At 56.7% G+C, this 21,739-nt stretch overlaps 1 protein-coding gene across 1 annotated transcript in view; it reads left to right on the top strand.

Moving 5' to 3' along the window:
• The window catches only part of VSTM2L (V-set and transmembrane domain containing 2 like), a 52,656-nt gene that overhangs the window by 29,382 nt on the left and 1,535 nt on the right, over nucleotides 1-21,739 (top strand). Inside the window, exons 4-6 of the mRNA XM_077778886.1 lie at nucleotides 12,750-12,919; nucleotides 14,215-14,265; nucleotides 21,570-21,739. Coding sequence (XP_077635012.1) covers nucleotides 12,750-12,919; nucleotides 14,215-14,265; nucleotides 21,570-21,739 — 391 coding nt within the window. The remainder of the gene's footprint in view (nucleotides 1-12,749; nucleotides 12,920-14,214; nucleotides 14,266-21,569) is intronic.

Genomic DNA, 21,739 nt, shown 5'->3' with positions numbered 1-21,739 from the left:
ACGTATGAGGTCCCAAGGGGGACTGTGTTTGACCCACGCCAGGTCCCAGGGAGGCGGCATGGCCCCCAGAGTCTGCCTCAGTTTCCCCCCTGCTGTTGGTCTCTACACCTGGCTTTCAGGTGCCCTTTCCCCTTCTCTGTTCTTCACGGCCCTGGTGCTCCCTGGCCGCACCCATCTCTCCCTCTCCGTGGACTTGAGGGGCGCACCTTCCCGGGCTCAGGCCCTGCCGCTCATCCCTGTGGCTGGTGCGGCTCCCCTCGGCTTCCTCCATTCACCTCCGTCTCTACCCCTGGCAGGCAGCAAGGGTGGCACATGTCTGGGCTTTGGGGTCAGACACTTGGGCTCAAGGCCTGACCCCCCTCAAGCTCTCTATCCTGACGAGCCATCCATGCAATGGGCTCACGCCACTGGCTCTGCAGGATATCCAGGTGAGGGGTGGGGAAGAAACGGCACCCGCACAAACATCAGGATGCCTCTTTGCCTTCTCCTGTCCCTGGCTCCTCCATTCTGGCTCCTGCCCTGTCCCTGGCTCTCCGCACATTGTCACACTTGCCTCCCTCCCTCCCAAACCCCTTCACTCCCTGTGGCCCAGATGTGTGGGAAGAGGAGGCGGGAATTCCACTGGGGAAACCTGCTCAACTCCCACAATCCTGCAAGTGCCAGAATATTTTCAGTCTCCTTAAATCTCCCTAGATTTGTAATTCCGCTGCTGTCTCCCTCAATATGCGCCCGTGGCCTTGGGAGGCACCCTGTCCCCTGCCGCAGGCGCCAGCCCTGCCCGCCCACCCGTGTCAGGCTGCCTGGCAGGAGGGGGGTGGGGGGGCGGGCAAATCCTCCCTCTGTTGGTGCCTCAGTTTCTTCACCCATAAGAAGCAGAGGGTGACAGTGACAGTGGCTACTTCCCAGGATGTCATGGAGATTCGGGGAGATAGTTTATGTTATTAAAGAAGCATCTCTATAAAAAGGAATGAAATCCGATATATGCTACAATGTGGATGAACCTTGAAAACATTATGCTAAGTGAAAGAAGCCAGTCCCCAAAGACCATATATTTTCCTGTTTGTATGAAATATCCAGAATAGGCAGATCCAGAGACAGAACATAGATCGGTGGCTGCCAGGGGTCACGAGAATGGCACGTAACTGCTTCCCAGGTGCGGGGTTTCCCTTCGGGGGGATGAGAATGTTTGGGGACGAGATGGAGATGGGGGCTGTAGGATGGTGTGAATGCACTGAGTACCACCGGCTTGTTCATTTTAAAATGGTTAATGTTGCAAAGTGAATTTTACTTCAGTTAGAAACTAACTATAAATACAGAGGAAACCCCTCTGTAGCACATACTCTGTGGGACAGTCCGCGTGCCGCATGCAATGACCTTCCGAGGTACTTATCACCCCTCTTTTACAGATGAGCAAACCGAGGCTCAGCATCACTAGGCACTTAGCACATAGTAAGGGCTCAAAATATTAGCTGTTTGAATTTTTATTGGTAGGAGCAGCCCTCCTCCCCATCAGCGGGGCTGCGCAGGGACCCCACCTGGACGAATGTCCTAATGTGTCTATAAAACTCAGCAGTGAGTGGCCGCCACCGGGGACCAGCGGGCGTTGAGGCTCTACTGCGTGTGTCCCATACGTGGAAATAGACTCATCACCTGCATTAGTTCTTTGAATCTTTGAAATAAGCATCCAGCTCTCGGTTTCGGCTCAGGTCATGGTCTCACGGTTCATGGGTTTGAGCCCCGCATCGGGCTCTGCACTCCTCAGCGCAGAGCCTGCTTGGGATCCTCTCTCTCTGCCCCTCCCCCTTCTCAAAAAAAAAAAAAAATGACACATGCGGGGATGGGTGCTCTGGGAAGTGGAGTAACTTACACAGAGCGACACAGTGAGTCAGGCCAGAGCTGCAGCTGGCATCCCCACGGGTGAATCCTGGGGGTCCTTGCCCCCCACCCAGTCCCTCTGCTTCCTCCTGTCCCCTCCCCTGCTTTAGACACCACATCAACAGTCCCCTGCGCGGGCCAAGGCCTGTGGAGCCCGAGGCTGCGGAGACCAAGGAGGCCTCTGCCCGGATCAGACAGAGGCCGCTTGACGAGGGTCCGCCCCACGCGGGCCTCCTCAGGCCAGAAGTGGGTGTTCGTCCTGACCGCGTGCAAGACGCAGGGAGCCTGGCTGTGGCTCAGGCAGGAGGCTGCCCCATCAGCCGGACTGGCAGGCTCGGTAGCGTTGTGACAAGTGAGTGGCAGGGAGGCTCCAGGTCCGTGGGCCTCTGCAAGCCGGGGCCTGGAGGTGGGGCCCAGGGACGAATGGGGGAGCAGGACAGCGGCTGAGGGCGCCAGAGCCCGTGACAGCGGTAACAGTGGCGGTGGCTGCCCGCTGTGTCCGGCCCTCAGCAGGCCCTGCGTCCCAAGCCCTTCTGATCGAGAAGAGTCTCTGCTTGGCGCTGCTCTGAATTTAATGCGTAACTCTCGCCAGACTCCCCTGTTAATGCAGGAGAATGGAGACTGAGGCCCATAGCCTTCAGCAAGCCGCCTTCCCTGGCTAGGATTTACAGATGCCGTTTGGTTCTCATAGTGTTTATTTTTACAGTTACCCTCTATTTATGGCAAGTGATGCTGATTTTCTGTTTATGGCAGTAATAAAAGTCTCCTTTTAAGCTGAATTTATTTAAGTAAAAAGGGAAGGATGCTTTGAAAATAAATATTAAGTAATAGTGCAGGTGTATCAGGGATCCTGCAGAAATGGTGAAGGTGGTCCCCAAAAGGTTGGACGTGGGAGACTCTCCCTCGGGTGTGCCCTTTCCTGTCCGGAGCTCCTCCTAACCGTGCCGACTCCAAGCAGCCTCCAAGTCCAAATGTGCCCCACCTCCTAGAAGCCAGCCCTGAGTCCAGGCAGATGTGGGCCTGCCTTGATCTTCCCTCACATTTGTACCTGCATCCCAAGCTTCTGCATACAGTTGTGCTCTGCATGTCTCTGGGCTGGGGGGAAGGGTATGATTCATGGCTGTGTGGATGGTACACACCCTGAACAACTGTGCATGGCAATGCAGGCTCAGTCCCAGCTGTTGTCCATACAATAGTCACTGGTCTGTGTGTCTGCCCTTCCTGTGGACTGTGGGCCGCATCTTGGGAAGCCCAGGACACGTCGGTGTCCATGAAGATTGATCTCTTTCATTCCGTTTGCGGGGAGGACTCGAGCCCCCACGGAATGCCCCGGCCGCCATCTTCCCGCTAAGGCACACTGCAGTTCACTGAGCTTTTGTACAAAGTGCCTTCTCCCACTTCTTGAGAAGAGGAGTGCTTGTCCACTCCAAGACGAAACAAGCTGGATCCCTGTAGCTGCACGCAGCCTGCCAGAGAATGTTGGTGTGCCTCCCGAGCCCATCCCTGAGCAGACGCTCTGCACCCATCCCCAGGGAGGGGAAGACTGGCTGTTGCCTGCTGCTTCCACGCAGCCAGGATTCTCAGACCCTGGGAGCTTTTCTGTCCGGTCTGGCTGGGTTTTCCTCTTACAGACATTTTACATCTCCTGATTTCTGGAGCAAGGTGAGATTCACAGATGAGCTGGGGCTCCACTGAGCCCGCCCTCTGCAGCCTTTCCCCTGTTCTGCGTCCCAGCTGGGAGTTAAAGTGGCCACGGGCCTTGCAACCCTGGCCACCAGCTGAGCTGGGCACAGAGCAGGTTTCTGGAAATGGCCCCCAAGGAGTTACGCTTTTTAGAACAGAAGGGGAAAGGAGCTGAAATGGACTCAGGTTCTGGTTGGGAAATTCTGCAGTCAGCCTTGGGGCTGAAATCTGGCTTTATTCCCTCATGCTGTGTGACCTCAGGCACTGACACTCCCTCTCTGAATCTTAACACCTCCCTCTGTGAAATGGGACTGACAATAAATAGTCCTTGGAAGGATGAAGTAGGGTCCGGTGTACAGACAGCGCCTAGAGGGGTTTCCTTCCCTGAGGGCCTCCGGTTCTCCGCAAGTTGCTGGAAAAGGCTCGGGCATGGAGGGAGGTAAGTGGTGGGGGGAGTTTCAGGGGCCCTCTTGTGGACACCCCTCACTTCCTGCCTTCATCACTGTGGTTCCAGCACCAGCAGAGGACAGGGGAAGAGTTTGGACTCGGGTCCCAAGGCCTGAGCCTGAATCCCAGCTCCTCAGAGTCCCTGACGTGCAGCAAACCTCCGTGAGCCTCAGTTTTCCCACCTGTAGGAAGGAGTCAACGATCCCTGACAACATGCAGGGTGGCTCTGGGGGATTGTGTGGGATCAGACGCATCCGTTTCTGGCGTGTTGTGGCCTCCAGTCGGAGAGATGATCCTGTGTCTGATGGGATCTGTGACGATCTGTGTCTGATCCCAGGCTTGATGGTGCTGGTCCACGGGCCTCAAGCATGCAGAGAGCCGCCCGCAAAGCAGCCACTGCCCTTCCTGGCACTGCCCGCCTGTATTTATTATCCCGTTTCATTCCTGGTCGCACTTCATATGACAACTTTATGGGCCCTCTCAGGGAGCCTGCCTGTCGGTCTGGCAGGGCCCGTGTGGGCCGGGCTGGGCTCGGGCGGCCTGTGGTCATGAGGGCCAGAAGGGGCAGGGAGAGGCCCGGCCTGCTGGGGCCCAACCAGGACCTCCCAGGCTGCTGTGTCCACAGTGTCCATTTGTCTGTCCCTGTCCCTGCCCTTGTGGGCACAAGTCCGCCCCAAACTCCATTCTGGCACCTAGTAAGTACCCAGCAAACAAAAGAGGTCTGTCTCCCTTGTTTGGTTTGCTCTTTTCCTTACAGCCTCAAACTTATGTCCTGTGGGGGTTTGTGTGACCTTTCTACCTTCATTCATTCATCCGTTCACTCCCCCGTTCAGCTCCTGCCTAACCGCCTTCTGAGTGCCACCCCCAGCTGGCAGCGGGGGCCCTGGGCTGAGGGACCTCCCGGGCTGGGGACGACGCAGACACCTTAGTAACGTGCTCCAGTGGGGGCAGGGCACGACTCAGGGACCATCAGGGGCCCCCAGCCCTGGCAGGGAGGGCGTCTCTGGGCACGGGCCACCTGTGAGCTGGGATTCCAGGAACCGGGCTCCAGGGGGGACACACGCGAGTGACTGGGAGAGGCAGGAGGGGTCCCCGTCAGTGTTCGGCAGAGCCGAGAACCTGACTCAGCGTCCCCGAGTGTGTTTCCTGGAGCTCCCAGGGGTCCCTGAGCCGGGGGTTGGGGTCCTTTCTCTGCCTTCTGCCAGAGCTATCCTGTATGTCATGCGTGACAGCAGCCAGTGTTCACTGAACACCTACTGCGTGCCTGGCATCACTCCAGCTGCCAGGAACCCACAGTAAACAGCAGGCTCCAAATCTCCAGTCTTTGAAGGGCTTACCCTCAGGCTGGGGGTGGGGCGGTGAGTGAGACGCATGAGAGAGTATGTTAGTGTAAGTGGTGAGGGAAAAGCGTGAAGTAGTGACGAGGGGACAGTCAGGATGGGGAAGACGCAGGAGGGGACACGGGAGCAAAGGTTTGAATGAGGTGAGGGGCCCCCCGTGCGTGGGATGTGGGTGGGGGTGGGGAGTGTTCCGGGCACAACCCCAGGGAAATTCTTGTGTGAAAACCACTGCTGCAGGCCAGGGAAGCCACGGGAGGCTTTAACAAAAATAGTGGTAAAATTTATACAACATCAGATTTACCATTTTAACCATTTTTAAGTGTACAGTTCAGTGGCAACAAATATATTCAGATTTTTGTGCAGCAGNCCGCTCCCTTCTCCTCTCCCCCAGCCCCCGGCAGCCCCCCTCTGCTTTCTGTGTCTAGTTTGACGGCGCTGGGGCCTCACATAAGTGGAACCACGCAGCACTCGTCCTCTGGCTCCTGGCTTATTTCACTCGGCATCGTGTTCTCCAGGTTCATGCGTGTTGGAGCCCGTGTCAGAATTGCCCTCTTTTTAAGGCTGAATCCTATTCCACTGTGTGGACAGCCCACATTTTGTGTATGCATTCCTCACTGGAGGACTTTGAGCGGGCCATGACCAGCTAGGGCGCAGCCAGGGACGGGCTGAGTGGGGACCTAGGGGCCGTCGGGGCCTCTCTCTGCTCTGCCCTCCTGGCCTCCCTCGAGCTCCGTTTTTGCCTTGGTTCCCCTGACAAGGAGCTGATCCTTTTACTGGTCTTCAAGGGGAACCTGCCCTCACTCTGGCAGAGACCGATGGGTCCAGTCCCTGCAGGCTTCCTGGAGAAGGCAGCCTCAAGCCACGGATCTGAAGACGAAAAGGGCAAGGGGGACTGTGCAGAAGGAGAGAGGAGATTTGGGGCCAGACGGTCTGGCCTCAGAGATGCAGGGAGGCAGGGAGTGGGCTGGGGCTGCCTTTGGTGGACAAGTCCCCTGCGGCCTGCCTGTGTGTCACTGGTAGGCGGCTGTCAGGAGCAAACTGAGGAAGGAGCAGATACAGGACTAAAGGATGGGTAGTCGCACACGGGCCCAGGTATGAGTGAGATACGGCTGTTGTACCCACTGCATAATCTGACGGAGCTGCAAGGAGCATCTGTCAAATCTTCCGAGGGGACAGAATTTTGAGCTAGAATGTGAGAGAAGGGAGTGATATTTGTTGAGCACCTACTATATGGTAAGCATGAGGCATTCTCTCCTCTCTTTTTTTCATATAAAGAAGAGCGGAGGTTCAGAGAGGTAAAGGGGCTTGTCCAGGTCACATAGCTGGGGAGCAGAAGAAACAGGATTCGAACCCAGGCCTGAAGGCCAAGCCCTAGACATTGAACCAGGGCCTGGAAGGTTACGAAGGAGGTCAGGACCTGCTCTTGAAGGGCAGACAAGCTCTTCCAAGTCATCCTCTGCCTTTACCAGAAACCAAACCCACTGACATGGGCCAGGGCCACAGAGTTATTTCCTGCTGACAATGCCCTGATAAGCGGGCTTGGGGTTAATGACTGCATTGCTCCCCCAATTAAAAGCGGAAAGGAAGAAGAGGTTGCATTCAATCAGGCCCCTTTCTCTTGCTCCTGCAGAATCCTAATTTGTGGACACCCGTTTTAATTGTCTTCCCAGCTAGCCCAGCCCATCTCAGGCCCTGGGGCAGGAGAACACAATTGCAGCCTTCTCTAAAATCTACAGTTATGCCAGCCTCCCCCAGGGACTGGCCATGAGGAGTTCCCTGGGCAGGGAAGGAGGCTCAGGACAGGAGGAAGTTAAGGAGGAGAGGTGGATTTTCTGGCCCAGACTCAGCAGGCAGCTAACTGGAGCGGGTGGGGGGGGAGCTCTGGGTGTTTGGAGGGAAGGGGGTGGGGGAGGGACGAGGCAGAGGGGCCGCAGGAACAAGGTCTAGAAGTTACGGGCTCTGCTCTCAAGCGCTCTAGAACTGGGTTCAAATGTTCACGCTTTCTCTGTGGCCTTGGGCAAGTCCTTGACCTCTCTGGGCCTCAGCTTCCCCACCTGAACTACGGGGATAATAAGCATCACACTTCCCCCACAGCAGCATGTCCGTGAAGAGGGTGGCACAGTGCCTGGCCCGATGCAAGTGCCCTGTGTCTTAGACGTTATCACCGCACTGTCATCAGCAAAGTTAGGTGGCTCACCTCCCAGTTTCTGGTGTTCATGCGCTATCCTGTCTCACGGAGTTAGGTTAGGAAACAAGAACCTTGGGCCAATTAGAGCTGCCCAGTTGCAGGGGAGGTATGAGGAACTGAGCTCCCAACTCTGGCAGTGTGCAAGTGGGATGCAGAAGGAAGGGAAGCTGGTGGCTGAACTTTTCCTGATCAGCTCAAACCGAACCCTGATGGGGGCTGCTGGGCCCCCGGGTCTTGGTCACAACTGCTGGTCAGACCCAGGTTCCACACCCAGCTCTGTGGGAACCGTGGGCAAGTCCTGTCATCTTTTTGAGCCTCGTTTTCCTCATCTGTCAAATGGGGGTGAGCGGATTAGAGAGTATTAGAGACAGTGCCTGCATGGTGCTAGGCGTGAGTAGATGCTTAATAAATGGTATGGATTCTTTTGAACAACAGCAACCAAGCTCTCTGGATTTCTGTCTTCCTGCTTTGGCTCACACCCTTCCTTTCCCCCGGACTCTGCTTGTCAGGGTCCACTCATCTTCTGGCCTGGCTGCCATGCGCCCCCTCCCCTTCCCAGTGCCCAGGACAGGGCTGTCAGGACACACATCACCTTCTCCCTCAGACTGTCTGAGCCAGTGGCTTTCTCAGACCACAGGCCTGACCCCCACCCCCACCCCCATGGGACAGAGGAGCAGACGAGGCTTGGAGAAGGGGAGAGGTGTCCCCCAGGTCACACAGCCTGTCTGTTGGCAGAAACAGGCTCCATCCTCCGTCCCCGGTTCCAGTTCTGCGCTCCAGGCGCTCACCCGCATACACTGCTTCTCCTTCAGGGGCAGGTCGGGGGACAGCCCCGCGTGTTGCTGCCCGTGACCAGGGGGACTCAGAGTCTGCCTCAAATGCCCAGAACCTTGGTTTCGCCACTTGTCTGACAGACACATTGGCCCCTTCACCACTGAGGTTGGAGCCTGTGGGGTCCTGAGGGGCCTTCCCCCCACTGCACCTGAAGGCAGGTCCTGGAAGGGTCTGAGGGGGTCAGGAGACCCTGGGACCAGAGTCACTGAGGGGGAGGAGGTGGTGGCTGCACCCACAGATGACTCACCTGGTTCCAGGAGTTCTTGGAGCCAGATTTCTATCCACCCTCCTGCCCAAAGCCCTTCCCCACTCCTGGCTCAGGACCACCTGCCCCGCCTGCGGCTGGGGGGTAGGTAGGGAGCCCAGCACCTCCTTTGGGAAGTCTTCCCTGAATGCCTCAGGCTGGGTGAGAGGCCTCCTTTGTGCTTGCCCAAGCCTTTGTGGTCCCCGGCCTGCCCCGCAGGGCTCTGCGAGGTTGGCCATTTTAGACTCTTTATTTTTTTCAAGTTTATTTATTTTTGAGAGAGAATGAGCAGGGGAGGGGCAGAGAGAGAGGGAGAAAGAGAATCCCAAGCAGGCTTCTCACTGTCAGTGCAAACAAACCCTGACGCGGGGCTCTATCCCACGAATCATGAGATCATGACCTGAGCCGAAATCAAGAGCCAGCTGTTTAATGGACTGAGCCTCCCAGGTGCCTCTGGCCTGTTACTTTTTTAAGAAAGACCTCTGCAACCAAGAGAATTTAAGTACTCTGGGAAGAACATGGTCTTGGAAGTCAGACAGACCTGGGTTCAAATGCAGGCTCCACTGTGTGGCCTGGGAAGGGTCACTGCCCTGCACTGGGCCTTGGCTGCCTCCTTTGAGCAGTGGGGACATGGGTGGGGGGAGGGGAGATTCATCTGCCAGAAGGGCTTGTCTCAATTGAGATGTACTGTAATCGTGTAAAGTACATGCTGGATCGCCAAGATTTAGCACAAGGATGAATGTAAAATGTCTTATTAATAATTTCTATGACATGTTGAAATAATTTTTTTGATATCTTGGGTTAAATAAAATGCATGATTAAAATTAATTTCATCTGTTTAAAAAAAATTTTTTTTAACTTTTTCGATGTGGCTACTAGAAAATTAACAAATTCTGTACCTGCCTCACAAGCAGGGCGTGTGCGCGGTTTCTGCTGGATAGCGCCCTCTACAGGACCATTACTAGGATGGGGAGGGGACCCGTGGCCAGATGAAGGGGTCTTCCCCCAAGGCTGTTTGGGGGCGAGGGGGCCTGGGGCCTGAGCTTCCTGTCCCCTGGCTGCTGCGGAACCCCAGGCCAGACGCCACTCTCTCTGAGCCTTGCTTACTGTATCAGTAAAAAGAACTGGTGGGCTGGGATGGGGTTTTTGATCAGTCTGGGGGGGCCTGTGGACAGGGGAGGCTGAGCGAGCGTGGATGGAGGTCTGGCCCCTCTCCAGGTCCCCCGATGGAGTCCCCGTCCAAGGAGAGCCCATCTCTGCCCTTCCTGCCACCATGAGACCCCTGCGAACCGTCTCTCTTCTGTCGGCCAGACACACTTCCCCCACTCACGCGTGCCTAGGCAGAGGAGAAGCGTGGAGGCGGAGTCACACAGGCCGGGGTTCGAGGGCTGGCTCTGCCCTGCCTAGTGCGTGACCCAAGCAGCTGTGGACCCCTTTCCCCATGCGCGGGAGGGAAAAGGGCGAGTACTTCCTGGTTCCTGTGGCTCTGCAGTGGCACCTGCAGGTCACACCTCTCACAGTCTCAGGCCAGCCAGGTCCCACTGCTGTCTGCTTTGGATCCGCCCCTACTTCTCCCCAGCTTGCAAAGGATCCTGGGTCTGGATCGAGGCAAAATCCAGCTGTCCCAGGACAAGGGGCCAAGGGCTCACTGGTCACCTCTCAGCTCCTCTTCGTGGCTCAAGGCCTCGATGGCCCCTTTCAGTCCTGCTTGAGCAACAGGTTGGCATCAGGGGAGGTGGGGAGGGCTGGGCCTGGCCCAGGATTCTCAGGGTACAGACCTCTTGGCTCTGGACCCTGCTCTGCTGCTACTCATTCATTCATTCACTCACAAGGCTTTATTGAGGGGCACCTGAGTAGTCTAGTAGGTTAAGTGTCCGACTTTGGCTCAGGTCATAATCTCACGGTTCGTGGGTTTGTCAAGCCCTGCATCAGGCTCAGTGCTGTCAGCTCAGAGCCTGGAGCCTCCTTCCAATTCTGTGTCTCCCTCTCTCTCTGCCCATATGCCCCCTTAAAAATAAATAAACATTTTTAAAAAGTATTTATTGAGCACCTACTATGTGCCAGGCACTGTTCTAGGACCTGGGGATATATCTGTGCACAAGACAGGCACAGTCCTTGCCTCCAGGGAAAGCAGACAATAAACACAACATAAATGTATTAGCTGTGTTGTCCAATACAGTGGCCATTACCTAAAAGTGGCTATTTACATTTCAATTGAAACAGGGCTCCCAGCAGACTGAATGTGGGCTATAAGAGGGGGGGGGGGTCAAGGACGGATTTACAGTTTGGGGCCTGGGCACCCGGAAAGGCAAAAGCATGGCCTAGTACCTTCCCTCCAGGAGCCTGGTTTTGTCTCCTGCCCCGTGGGAATAAGGACGGTCCCAATGCTCGTGAAGGCACCTTACACCTCACTGGGCACATGTGCAGTAATTCAAACACTCATTCTCCTTTTTGTTTAACATGTATATATATATTTTAAAGTTTTTAAAAAAAAATTTTTAATGCTTATTTATTTTTGAGAAAGCACAAGCAGGGAGGGGCAGAGAGAGAGGGAGACAGAATCTGAAGCAGGCTCCAGGCTCTGAGCTGACAGCACAGAGCCAGATGTGGGGCTAGAACCCACGAACCGTGAGCTCAGGACCTGAGACAAAATCAAGAGTCAGACGCTTAACCGAGTNATTTCTGGAGCGGCGGCCAGTCCCTCCCTGACCTCACAGAATGTGGGAAACCTCCAGGAATTGTCTCATAAACCTTTAACCTTTGGGATCAGGGACCTTGCAAACTATCTGAGCCCAGAACCCAGTTCCCGGAGTCAGGCTCCACACGGACACCCTGTGTGTCCAGCAGAAAAGGCAGGGACTTGCAGGTGGAGCTGTTTGTCAATCCTGATGCTCCCAAAGCCCTTGGAATCTTGGAGGAAGGGCAGGAGGCACGTGGCCCCAGGGCGGGACCCTCACGTCCCTGCCGGGGACACACTGGAGGGACCACTGGGGCTAGGTGGTGGCAGATCGGCACCCGGGGGTGGGGGTCCCGGCAGGCCGTAGCAGCCAGGTGGGGCACCGGGCAGAGGGGACGGACACGTTCCCTGGGTGACCTGCGTGTTGCCAGGGCGAGATAATCCCTCCTGAGAAGAGGAGAGAATTCTAATGGCATCTCCGGACAGTATTCGTTTGCAGAGACAGGAGACAGAACATATGGTGGGGAGGGGCACGGCCACGTTAAACAGGGATTTGTTTTCTCGTTTACCTGTCGGTGTGGGGGGGGGGGCAGGGCTCCTGCTGGGTCAGGGGAAGTGCCTGCCCTGGGATTTTCATGGGGAGCCGGGCCTCGTGAAGGACGGGAGGCAGGTGTGGCTCCCACCGCACCTGGGGGGCTGTCAGAGGATGGAGAATGTTCCACCCACTCAGTACACACACAGGGCACCTGCTGGGGGCTGGGAGCGGCAGTGGGAGCTCCACTTCCCTGCTCTCCAGGAGCCGGGCAGGCAGTGCCTGCCGTGGACGCATGTGACGGTGACCCGGTGGGCAGGAGGTCAGGGTGAGGGGGATCCTACCCCGGGTGGTCAAGGAAGGCCTCTCCGAGGGGCCAAGTTTGAGCTTTGAGTGATAAAGGAGCCAGTTGGGCAAAGAGAGACCAAGGATAGAGCATTCCAGACGTTGGGTACGGTCAGGGCAAAAGTGAGGCACGCTCACAGGACAGAGAGGAGACGGGCAGCCGGGTGGCTTCTAAGTGGGAGGCTGGCCAGGTCCGACTTGGTCTTGCAAGGCTGCTGCTGGCTGCTGTGCTCTGGGGTCGGGGATAATCCGGGAGCGAGACTGGTGGGGCTGACTAGAAAAATCTGGAAGGATTAACGAAAATGGCAATTTCCTCCCAGGGCTCCTTGCTCATGCCTTCTAACCAGGCCCTCCTCTGGTCCCTCACCTGGGTGGGTGTCCCCTGCCCCCAGGGACTCTGGGATGGAGACCCGCCTGGGGTGGGGCGGTCGGTGTCCTGCCGGAGGCTGAGCCACACCCCTGGCCCTGGCCTGGATGAGCTCCTCCAGGGGCCGAGTGTGAAGCCAGGCCATTCCCACTGGCCAGCCCACCGGCACTGCTGTCTCCTGAGCCCCGGCCACTCCTCCCCCACTTTCTCCGCACAGCCCTGTTCACAGAGACGCCCCACGACATGACGGCACGGACGGGCGAGGACGTGGAGATGGCCTGCTCCTTCCGCGGCAGCGGCTCCCCCTCCTACTCGCTGGAGATCCAGTGGTGGTACGTGCGGAGCCACAGGGACTGGACCGACAAGCAGGCGTGGGCCTCGAACCAGGTACCGCCCCCTGGGTGACCCCCGAGCTAGGCTGGGAGAACCCCGGCCCCCAGGGCGGGAGCAGGAGGCAGACCTGGGCTGAGCACGTGGAAGGGCCAGAGCACGAAGGCCCCTCCGAAGAGCAGAGTCCCTCCCTTCCGTGTGCAGGCGGGGAAACTGAGGCCAGAGGTTACAGGGCAAGGCGGGCGACCCAGCCACTGCGCACGCACTCACTGGAACAGACGCTGTTGGCGCCCCGCACACACCCGCCACCAGGCCCACTGCGAGCCCCTCCCAGCTCTGCTGAGGTTTCCTCTGGGCAGTGGAGCCTGCTGGCCAGCAAGGCGGTCCAGGGCTGGCAGACAAACCTGGAGGACGCGCCCCTGCGACCTCGCCCGCCGCTGGGGTAACTGCAGAGCCCTGCATTCTCTCCCTGAAGTGCCCAGCTGCCCCCAGGGGACAGGGGACCCCCAGTGCCCCCGGGGAGAGCTATATTGGCTTCCTCCCCTTGGTGGTCTCAACCACCCACGCCCCTACCGGGGTTGCCCTCCCAGGTGGACTAATTGCACTTGAATCTTTGTCTCAAGGTCTGCTTCTGGGGGAACCCAAACTAAGACGCTTCCATTCTTACACGTGGTGGACGCAGCTAATACCCAAACACGTGCATATCTGCCCACGGAACACACGGACACGTAAATGCTCAGGCGCCTGCAGGTGCACACCAGGCATGCGCGCACATTCCGGCGCGTTCGTGAAGTAGCCTCTAACATATTCACAGATACATACTGAACTCTGTGTCAGCTCTGCAGCCCTTCTCACGGGGTTCAGAGGACTCCGGGGCGGGGGAGGGGGCGGTCAGAGGAAGCACGTGGGCACAGATTTGCAGGTATTTGCGATTGGAAGCATCTGGGGTCAGCCTACAGGGAACAGTACGTGGGCAGGACTCTGATAGGATTTGCCACAAACACACGATCAGGGATGTGGTACACCTGACAGTGCAAACACACTCAGACAGAGACACAAGTGTAGAGACTGACGAGCCAACAGACCTCCCAGGCAGGCTGACCCATGCCCTCAGACCCCCACATCCCCACACAGCTAAATGCACTGCACAGTTTGACCGGCACCCTCTCTATCTTCCTTGGCTCTGACTCACCCCCACCCCGAGGCGACACAGAGCTGAGGGACGCCCGGCTCCAGACCCCAGAGCGTCTCTTGCCATATAGCTACAATCTTAGCTATTGTCCTGTGCTCCCGCCCCGCGATGCTAACGTGTTGTCTCTGCTCTCTCTGCCCCTCCCGCTCCCTCCCGACAGCTAAAAGCATCTCAGCAGGAAGACACAGGGAAGGACGCCACCAAAATAAGTGTGAGTTTTGGTAATGACTTCTTGCAAGGGCTCTAATGGAGGACACAGCTGTAATTTAAAAAAAAAAAAAAAAAAAGGAAGGGTCCAGTTCAGCTCGGAGCTTGGGCACGAAGATGGAGGAGAAGAAAAAAGAAAGGGGGAAAAATGGCCTCGTTCTGTTTTTTAAAAGACGCAGATCTTTCAAGTTCATTGAATGACAGGCACAAAAAATGACGAGGAGAGAAGACGCATTCCCTCCTGTCGGGGCCAAGGCTGTGTGCATCCCAGATGCTTTGTGTCTGTCTCAGCAGCATTTTTTATTTGGGAAACCAACAGGGTCTAATGAGACTAAGCTGGCTTTTTTCAGCCCATCACGACTGACTGTGGTGGCATGTCACGGTCACTTGGGTCAGCCTGGCCCCCAGGGGTGGGGTGGTGGGGGGGGACGGTAAACTACAGCTGAAAGATTTCAAGACTGGCCGGGCCCTTTTATGCATGGGCTCCTTTTATCAGTGCTACAGCTGCATAGGGAATGGCCAAGCATTTGCCCATTTTACAGGTAGGGTAGCTGAGGCTTAGAGGGGTCAAAGATCTGCTGGTGGTCATGATGTGGCTAAGCTGCCTGTCTTCAGGGCCTGAGCTCCTTGTCTCCAGACTCTGCTGGGGCCTCATCTGGGGACCCAGGGGCCTCAGGGAGTGACAGTTTTTGTGGAGAAGGGACTTCCCCAGCCAGGTCTGGAAGAGGCAGGCGTGACTGAGAAAGGAGGGGAAAGAGAAAAGCATGCTGAGGATGGGGACAGGCCTGGGGATATGTGTGACCGTGGGCTTGGCTGGATCAGATCAGCCTAGCAGGAGATAGTAGATCCACTAGAAACATTAGAAATGTAGGTGCCCCCAGGGTAGGAGTGTGTATGTGGGGGGGGGGGTGGAGTGACCTCAAAATTCCCTCTTTTCTATTGGTTCTTCCACCACTTTTCAAGGGTTTGTGGGGGAGCTCTGGACCCCATGGCCAATGAGACACAGATGTGCTGCGGAGCCTTGCCCCAGAGCAGAAGGCACAGCATAAAGAGTGGGCGCCAGCAGGCATGGGGAGGGGGGCATGCTGGACATTGAAGACGGCAGAGCAGAGGCAGGTAGCCAGGGAAGAGGGTCTCACAGCCACTCTAACAAGAGGTGGACGTCTGAGAGAACAAGAGCCTTTAAAGCAACACTTGTGCAGTCTGCACAGTTGGGGTCTGGAAATTCAAGCCGCTTCCAGGTGAGGACAGCTATAGCCCTTCCTGCACCCGTGCCCCTCACCCTCTCCACAGGCAATGCCCGTGTCTTGCCCAAACACCCACCCGTTAAGCCTGGCCAGGTGGAGACCTGTGTATATTTTAACATACCTGCAACTCTCTCTGCTATGATTTTGTTTGGGGTTTAAGGAGTGTCTCAGGCAAAGGGAAGAATAATCTAATTGACTTAGAGGATTAGAATTCGTAGCTGCTAGGCCCCACGTGAGGGGAATGCGAAGCTGCTAATTAGTTAAACAAAATAAATGTGCTCAGCGTGATTGTGCAATCACTCCCCATCCCCAGCCCCTGTGATTCCTGCTCCAGCTGGGGCTCTGGGGGTCTGGTTAGGAACCTCACAGAGAGGCACAGACCACCTCCTTGTACATGACAGCTCTTAAATACCCAGGCACGGAGTTAGCCGACACCTGAGAGCACACGCACACCCTGGTTTCCCGCAGTCCCGAAGGCTCAGACGTGTCTCCACGGCCTTCAGGGCTCTGCTCGACTCGCTCTTCTCACCCTTGGCACTGTCTCATCTTGCATGACCTGGCTTCCCCTTCCCCTCCCCACTGGCTGCTTTGCTGCCTTCCCATTCCTTCTCACCACCTGGCCTTTGCGTGGGCCCCTTCCTCTGCCCAGAAAACTGCTCCTCTCTCTTCCTTCAGAGCTCAGCTCAGGATGCCTCCCTTGACCCTGGGGCTCAGCTGGCACCCCTTCCCCCTCCTGGCCGCGTTTCCATCTGCAATCACCCGTGTGTGTATCTGTTTCATGTCTCCTCCCACCCCCAACACCCCTAGAGGCAGTGGGGCTGGGACTGTGCCTGCCTGATGAGCTTGGTACACTTCCAGAGCCTAGTACAGTGCCTCGTACATAGTAGGTGCCCAATAAATAACTGAATGACATATACAGACACACCCAGGCCAACAGTGATATAAACCCAGACACAGATTCTCATGCAAGGACAGGCCAACATGATGTGCATCCCTGCCTGTACATGTACAGGTGATGCAAAGGCACAAAGTGGCTCCTATGGGGCCGTGGAGCCTGGAACCCAGGCCCTGTGTCTGGAGGAACCAAATGAGCTGGGCAGGAGCTCAGCCTGGTACCCCATGCTGTCTAAAATCCTGATTGCCATGGGCAGCTCCTGATTTTTTTAAAAGTTAATTGGTTTTTAATTTTTAATTTTTTTTTAAGTTTATTTATTTATTTTTGAGAGAAAGAGAGAGAGCACAAGCTGGGGAGGGGCAGAGAGAGAAAGAGAGAGAGAGAGAGAGACGGAGACACAGAAGACACAGAATCCAAAGTAGGCTTCAGACTCTGAGCTGTCAGCACAGAGCCCGACATGGGGCTTGAACTCACGACCTGTGAGATCATGCCCTGAGCCGGAGTCAGATGCTCAACCAACTGGGGCAGCTCCTGATTTTTAACTTTTGGGACCTAATTTGAAAACCACGTGTGTGGGAGCTAAACAGAGTGGCGTCCTGGCTGGGCAGTGTGGGCACCGTGGGGTCTCGGGTTCTGGGAGAGGAGGTCCCATCAGCTTCGGTGACCTGTTGGGGCTGCCCTGGTAACCCTGGGAAGGTTCAGAATCAACTGTGCTGAGGACACAGAGGGGCCTGCACCTGGCATCCCTGTAACTCTGTAAACTGTGAAGTCCTCGAGATTGGCCATGTGAATGAGAGTGGTTTAGTAGATTGGAAACATTCCGTGAATGTGTGATCATTAGACTCCTCTTCCCAGCATGCAGGGGGGTGGCTGGAACATGAAAGGGGGCCCAGCTCCTGTGCAGGGACAGGGGAGGGAACGAAAGAGCTCCGGATCATGTAGGGAGATCAGTTATGTAGGAGGACAGGCATCTGTGAGAAAACAGTAATGATAATAAAGCAGCTAACATTTATTGAGTGCCCGCCATATGCCGGAAACCATGATGAGCGCCTTGCTTCCCGTCAATTATCTCATTTAACTTGGGGCCTGGGGAAAGACCTCTGGCCTAAAAACATCTCCCTGGGTAGCTTGCAGATGCTAAGGATGTTACCTTCAGGGCCTCATTTCTGTGGCTCAGGCAAATTGGCTGTCTTCAAGTTCTGGAAGTTCTTCTTTTGGCCTCATGGAAAGTTCTTTCTTTTAGAGTTTAGGCTGATTTCCCCTTAACCAGTTTTGCAAATAGAGTTGGTCCCAACCTCCTAATTTTAAGACAAGCTGAACCCCCCCCCCCCACACACACACACTAAATTCTTTGCCTGGGGTCTTCCCTGCCTTCATCTTGTTAATTGTGTTAGTGGGAAAGAACCCCGGGCCACCTGGGTCCCCATGTGCATGTGGCCCAGGCCTACTCATCCGAAAGCCTACATCTCCTCCAACCAAGCCCTAAAAGCCAGGTGCGGCCCTGAAGAGGCCTCAGGAAGCTGCTGCAGCCTCCCTCTGGAACCTCCATGAAACCTCCACGAATGGTTAAAAGACAGGGGCCTTTGTCAGATCAAGTGGCCGCATGGGTCCAGCCCCTGGGAACGCCGCCCGCTGATCCGCAGGTGTGCGTGCATGTGGACACTGGAGTTTCCGGTGGAGGGCTGCCACAGCCTGAGGAGCGCCCAACATCTGCCTCCTTCACAAGGGATCAACAGGCCAAGTGGTGGCTCATGGTTGACTACAATTTTTATTTTCTGCTGTGGATGCTTCTATCTTAAATTCCTGCAGTGATCTACGATGTACACAGAGCACTAAGTCCTGAGGCCCTCCAGGGAGGCCAGATGCACGTGGAGCCAAAATCACTCCATCCATCTTGGGAGTGCCTGAAACATCCATAGCATGGTGGGGGCCTCAAAGATGCATGGTCACACACACCCAGTCCCTGTCCTCAGGTGCTCCCAGGCCAGTGTGGGAGATGGATGTTAATCTGATCATCACACTTGATAAAAAGTAAAATTACAACTGTGACCACCAAAATGAGGAGAGCTGCCCGGGGGTCTGAGCCGGTAACAGAGGACTTGGCCTAATCTGGAGGTTCCAGAGGGCTTCCTGGAGGAGGTGCTATTTGAAGTAAGCACTGAAGTATAGAGGTGATGAGGACTAGGAGCGGGGGATCTTGGCTGGGTGTGTATGTTGGAGGACTGCAGGAGGCTGGTTTGGCCAAGGTGCAGGTGGGGGTGAGACCCCGAGGGACCTGGCCAGCCACTGCCGGGAGCCACTGATGGAAGGGCCCTAAGTTGGGGACACTGTGTGAAGATCTGGCTGGCTGTCATGGGAACAGATGGGGTGGGGGGGCTCAGTGGCTTTGGGGAGACCTGGGAGGAGGCTGGGATGATGACCAGATGAGAGAAGCTGGGACCCTGGCCAGTGCAAGGGGGCTGGGCTCCGGAGAGGAGGGGAGGGGCCCAGTGCTGTTCAGAGCAAAGATGGATGGGATTCTGGGATTGATTATGTGGAGGGCAGAAGGAGCAAAGGCAGGGATGACATGGGAGGGTCTGGCTGGAGCAGGTGAGGCCTTCGGGGGTCCAGATTCGGGGAGACCCGGAGTTGGATTCTGAACAAGCAGAGAGGCTGATGAAAAGCGGCTGGGTGCTGCTGATAGAGCACGGGGAGTGGCGGGGCTCAGAGCAGGCCCTGGCCTGGGGCAGGGACCATCTGACCCCCGAACTCCACCCCAGCACCTTCCCGGGGCCACCATGTCACTCTCCGGCTCAGCCGTGGGGCTGCACGTAGGAGAGGTCTGGCACCGTGGACATACATCAGCACCGTCCATTCTTCCCGGGTGGCTCTGGAGAGGGACCCTGGCCCTGAGGGCCCGGGGGTGCCCCTGCCATGCCTGGGCCATGGGTGAGCAGGAAGGAGGCCGAGCCTGGTCATGGCACGGACTCGCCTTGTCTCTTTCAGCATAATTAGGTGCTTAATTGCACTGCGAAGGCCTGTCGATGCTAGCGCTGAGGTGATTATGATTTACAGCCAAGCTCCAGAGTGGGGGTCTCCTCTCCTGCTGGCCTCTCCAGTCTCCCTGGAGGGCTGGGTGTGAGGGTTCTCTGCCCGGTTTGTGAATGAGGGAATCCAAGAGGCTCCCTCCTCCACCCCCAAGAAGCTGGAGCAGCACGGTGGACCCCCACCCATAGGATACGGTCTGAGGATGGGCTGGGCTCCCTCAAGACAAGAAAGGCTGGGGACCTAGGGAAGGAGGTAGGAAGGGGTGAAAAGGTAGACCTGTGGTTCCCTGGTCATGGGAGGCTCACCAGAGATGTGGGTAAGGCCTGGTCTCTGTCACCAGCTGGATGGCCTTGGGCAAATCACCTTAACTCTCTGAGTCTCAGTTTCCTGACCCACGCAATGGGTAGCCTAGCAGGGCCTACATCACGGGTTTATTGCAAGGCTTAAAATTGATGCAGGAAGCTGTGAGCACATCACCTCCCAGCGATCAAGTGCTCTGTAGACACTGGCTGCCAGCCCTACTCTTCCTGCTGTTATGGTGTTTGTTAGTTGCCTTCTCCAGATCGTGCTTAAAGGGGTAGACCCCAGGGCAGGAGAGAGCCATGGCTCACGTGGGACTGTCCCTGAGGTGCGGGGTTCCGTGTGGGGTCTGGGTTCTCGGTGAGCCCGCGCAGCATTGCCAGGGGTCTGGCTGCTTCACAGTTGTGACCCCAGCGCCCAGCGCAGAGTGGGCTCCTGCTAAACATCCATCAAACGCATGATGAATCCGTCACCCCAAGAGCCTGGGTGCTGGTGACTGGTCGGGGTCGGACGCAGCCTCCCAGCACCCTGGTGGTGCTCCTCGACTTCCTCCTCCTCTCTGAGAGGCCTCCGTGTCTGCTGGCAGAAGGGGTACAAGGTCGGGGTGGGGGGGAGCGGACTGCCTGGGGAGGGCTGGTCCGGGCCTTGCCTGCTGTCTAGGGGCAGGAGGGCTGCGGCTGCTGCTCCCTCCCTAGGAGCGGCTGCTCCCAGCGCTTCGCATTATTACTCCATTAGCGCCTTGTAGGGTTGACAAATGAAGGATAATTAATATCCGTGAGGGAAACAGATGTTGAGGTAATTCGCTCCCCGCTGCGCATTTGCAACAGCATCTCCTAACTCGCCCGAGAGCGTGGCCGGGCCACAGGGCCTCCCTGTGCCCTTGGTCAGAGGTGATGGAGCTGGCAGGGCCGGTGGCCTCCAGCTGGGCAGGGGAGGCTGGTCCTCAGCCCCACAGCAAGAGGGGCGGCTGGGAGAGCTTCCCCGCTGCTACTGGGAGCCCCGCCTGGTCCCCATCTTGTGCCTCCTCTCCTACCAGAGGCCCATACCTTCCCGCTTTGTGGGGGTCATGGCCACCAGAAGGCTCAGAACCAGGGCAGATGGGCCGGGCTCCTTGCTGCTGCCTACCCACCCCTCCTCTTTCCTTCGGGAGCCTGGGAAGCGCCCCTGTGGCCCGCCAGCACTGGGTGGCCGCTGGTGGGCCTGCCACGCCCTTGGGAGGGGTAGCATGCATGAAGTCGGGCCTGGCTTTAGCTCCCAGCTCTGCCCCACGCCGACGCAGGGCCCACAGGAAGCTGCTTTTCTTTTCTGAGCCTTCATTTCACCATCTATAAAGTGGGTCTAGTCGTGTGTATGTGACCTCAAATTAGAAAGCACAACGGCTGGGTACCACTTCCCCTGAAGAAAGGACCTGGCGTGAGTCCACTCATTCAACAAGCGTTGGTTGTTTGCAGAGTACAAGGCCCGGGATGGCCACTAAGATGAACAAAATGGGTATCGTCCCTGTCCTCCTGGTGTTTATCGTTTGGCCAGGGAAAGAAACAAAAGTCAAGTCAGCAAATAAATGGTTCTCAAACTGTAATGACCGTTATGAGGGAGATAAACAAGGGGTTGTGATCAAGGGCTTCTTGGAGGAGGTGATGTTGAAAATGAACAGGAGTCAAGCAGGTCAAAAGAGGTGGGGAGTTTGCTATTTAACTCCCTCTCCTGCAAGCCCCCCAGGGCCCTTGTGGGAGCGTCTCTGGGGCCCCATGCTGTGAGTGTGCTCCTGGCTCCAGCGCTCCCCGCCTTCTCAGCTGCCACCTGATGGCCAGGGCACCGTCTCTCTGTCCCCCTCCCCAGGTGGTCAAGGTGGCAGGCAGCAACATCTCCCACAAACTGCGTCTGTCAAGGGTGAAGCCCACGGACGAAGGCACCTACGAGTGCCGAGTCATCGACTTCAGCGACGGCAAGGCCCGGCACCACAAGGTCAAGGCCTACCTTCGGGTGCAGCCGGGAGAGAACTCGGTCCT

This window comes from Crocuta crocuta, unplaced genomic scaffold (assembly GCF_008692635.1).
Source record: "Crocuta crocuta isolate KB4526 unplaced genomic scaffold, BGI_CrCroc_1.0 scaffold248, whole genome shotgun sequence".
Classification (NCBI taxonomy): domain Eukaryota; kingdom Metazoa; phylum Chordata; class Mammalia; order Carnivora; family Hyaenidae; genus Crocuta; species Crocuta crocuta.
The sequence above is the reverse complement of the archived record's forward strand: the minus strand, read 5'-3'. Positions and strand labels throughout refer to the sequence as shown.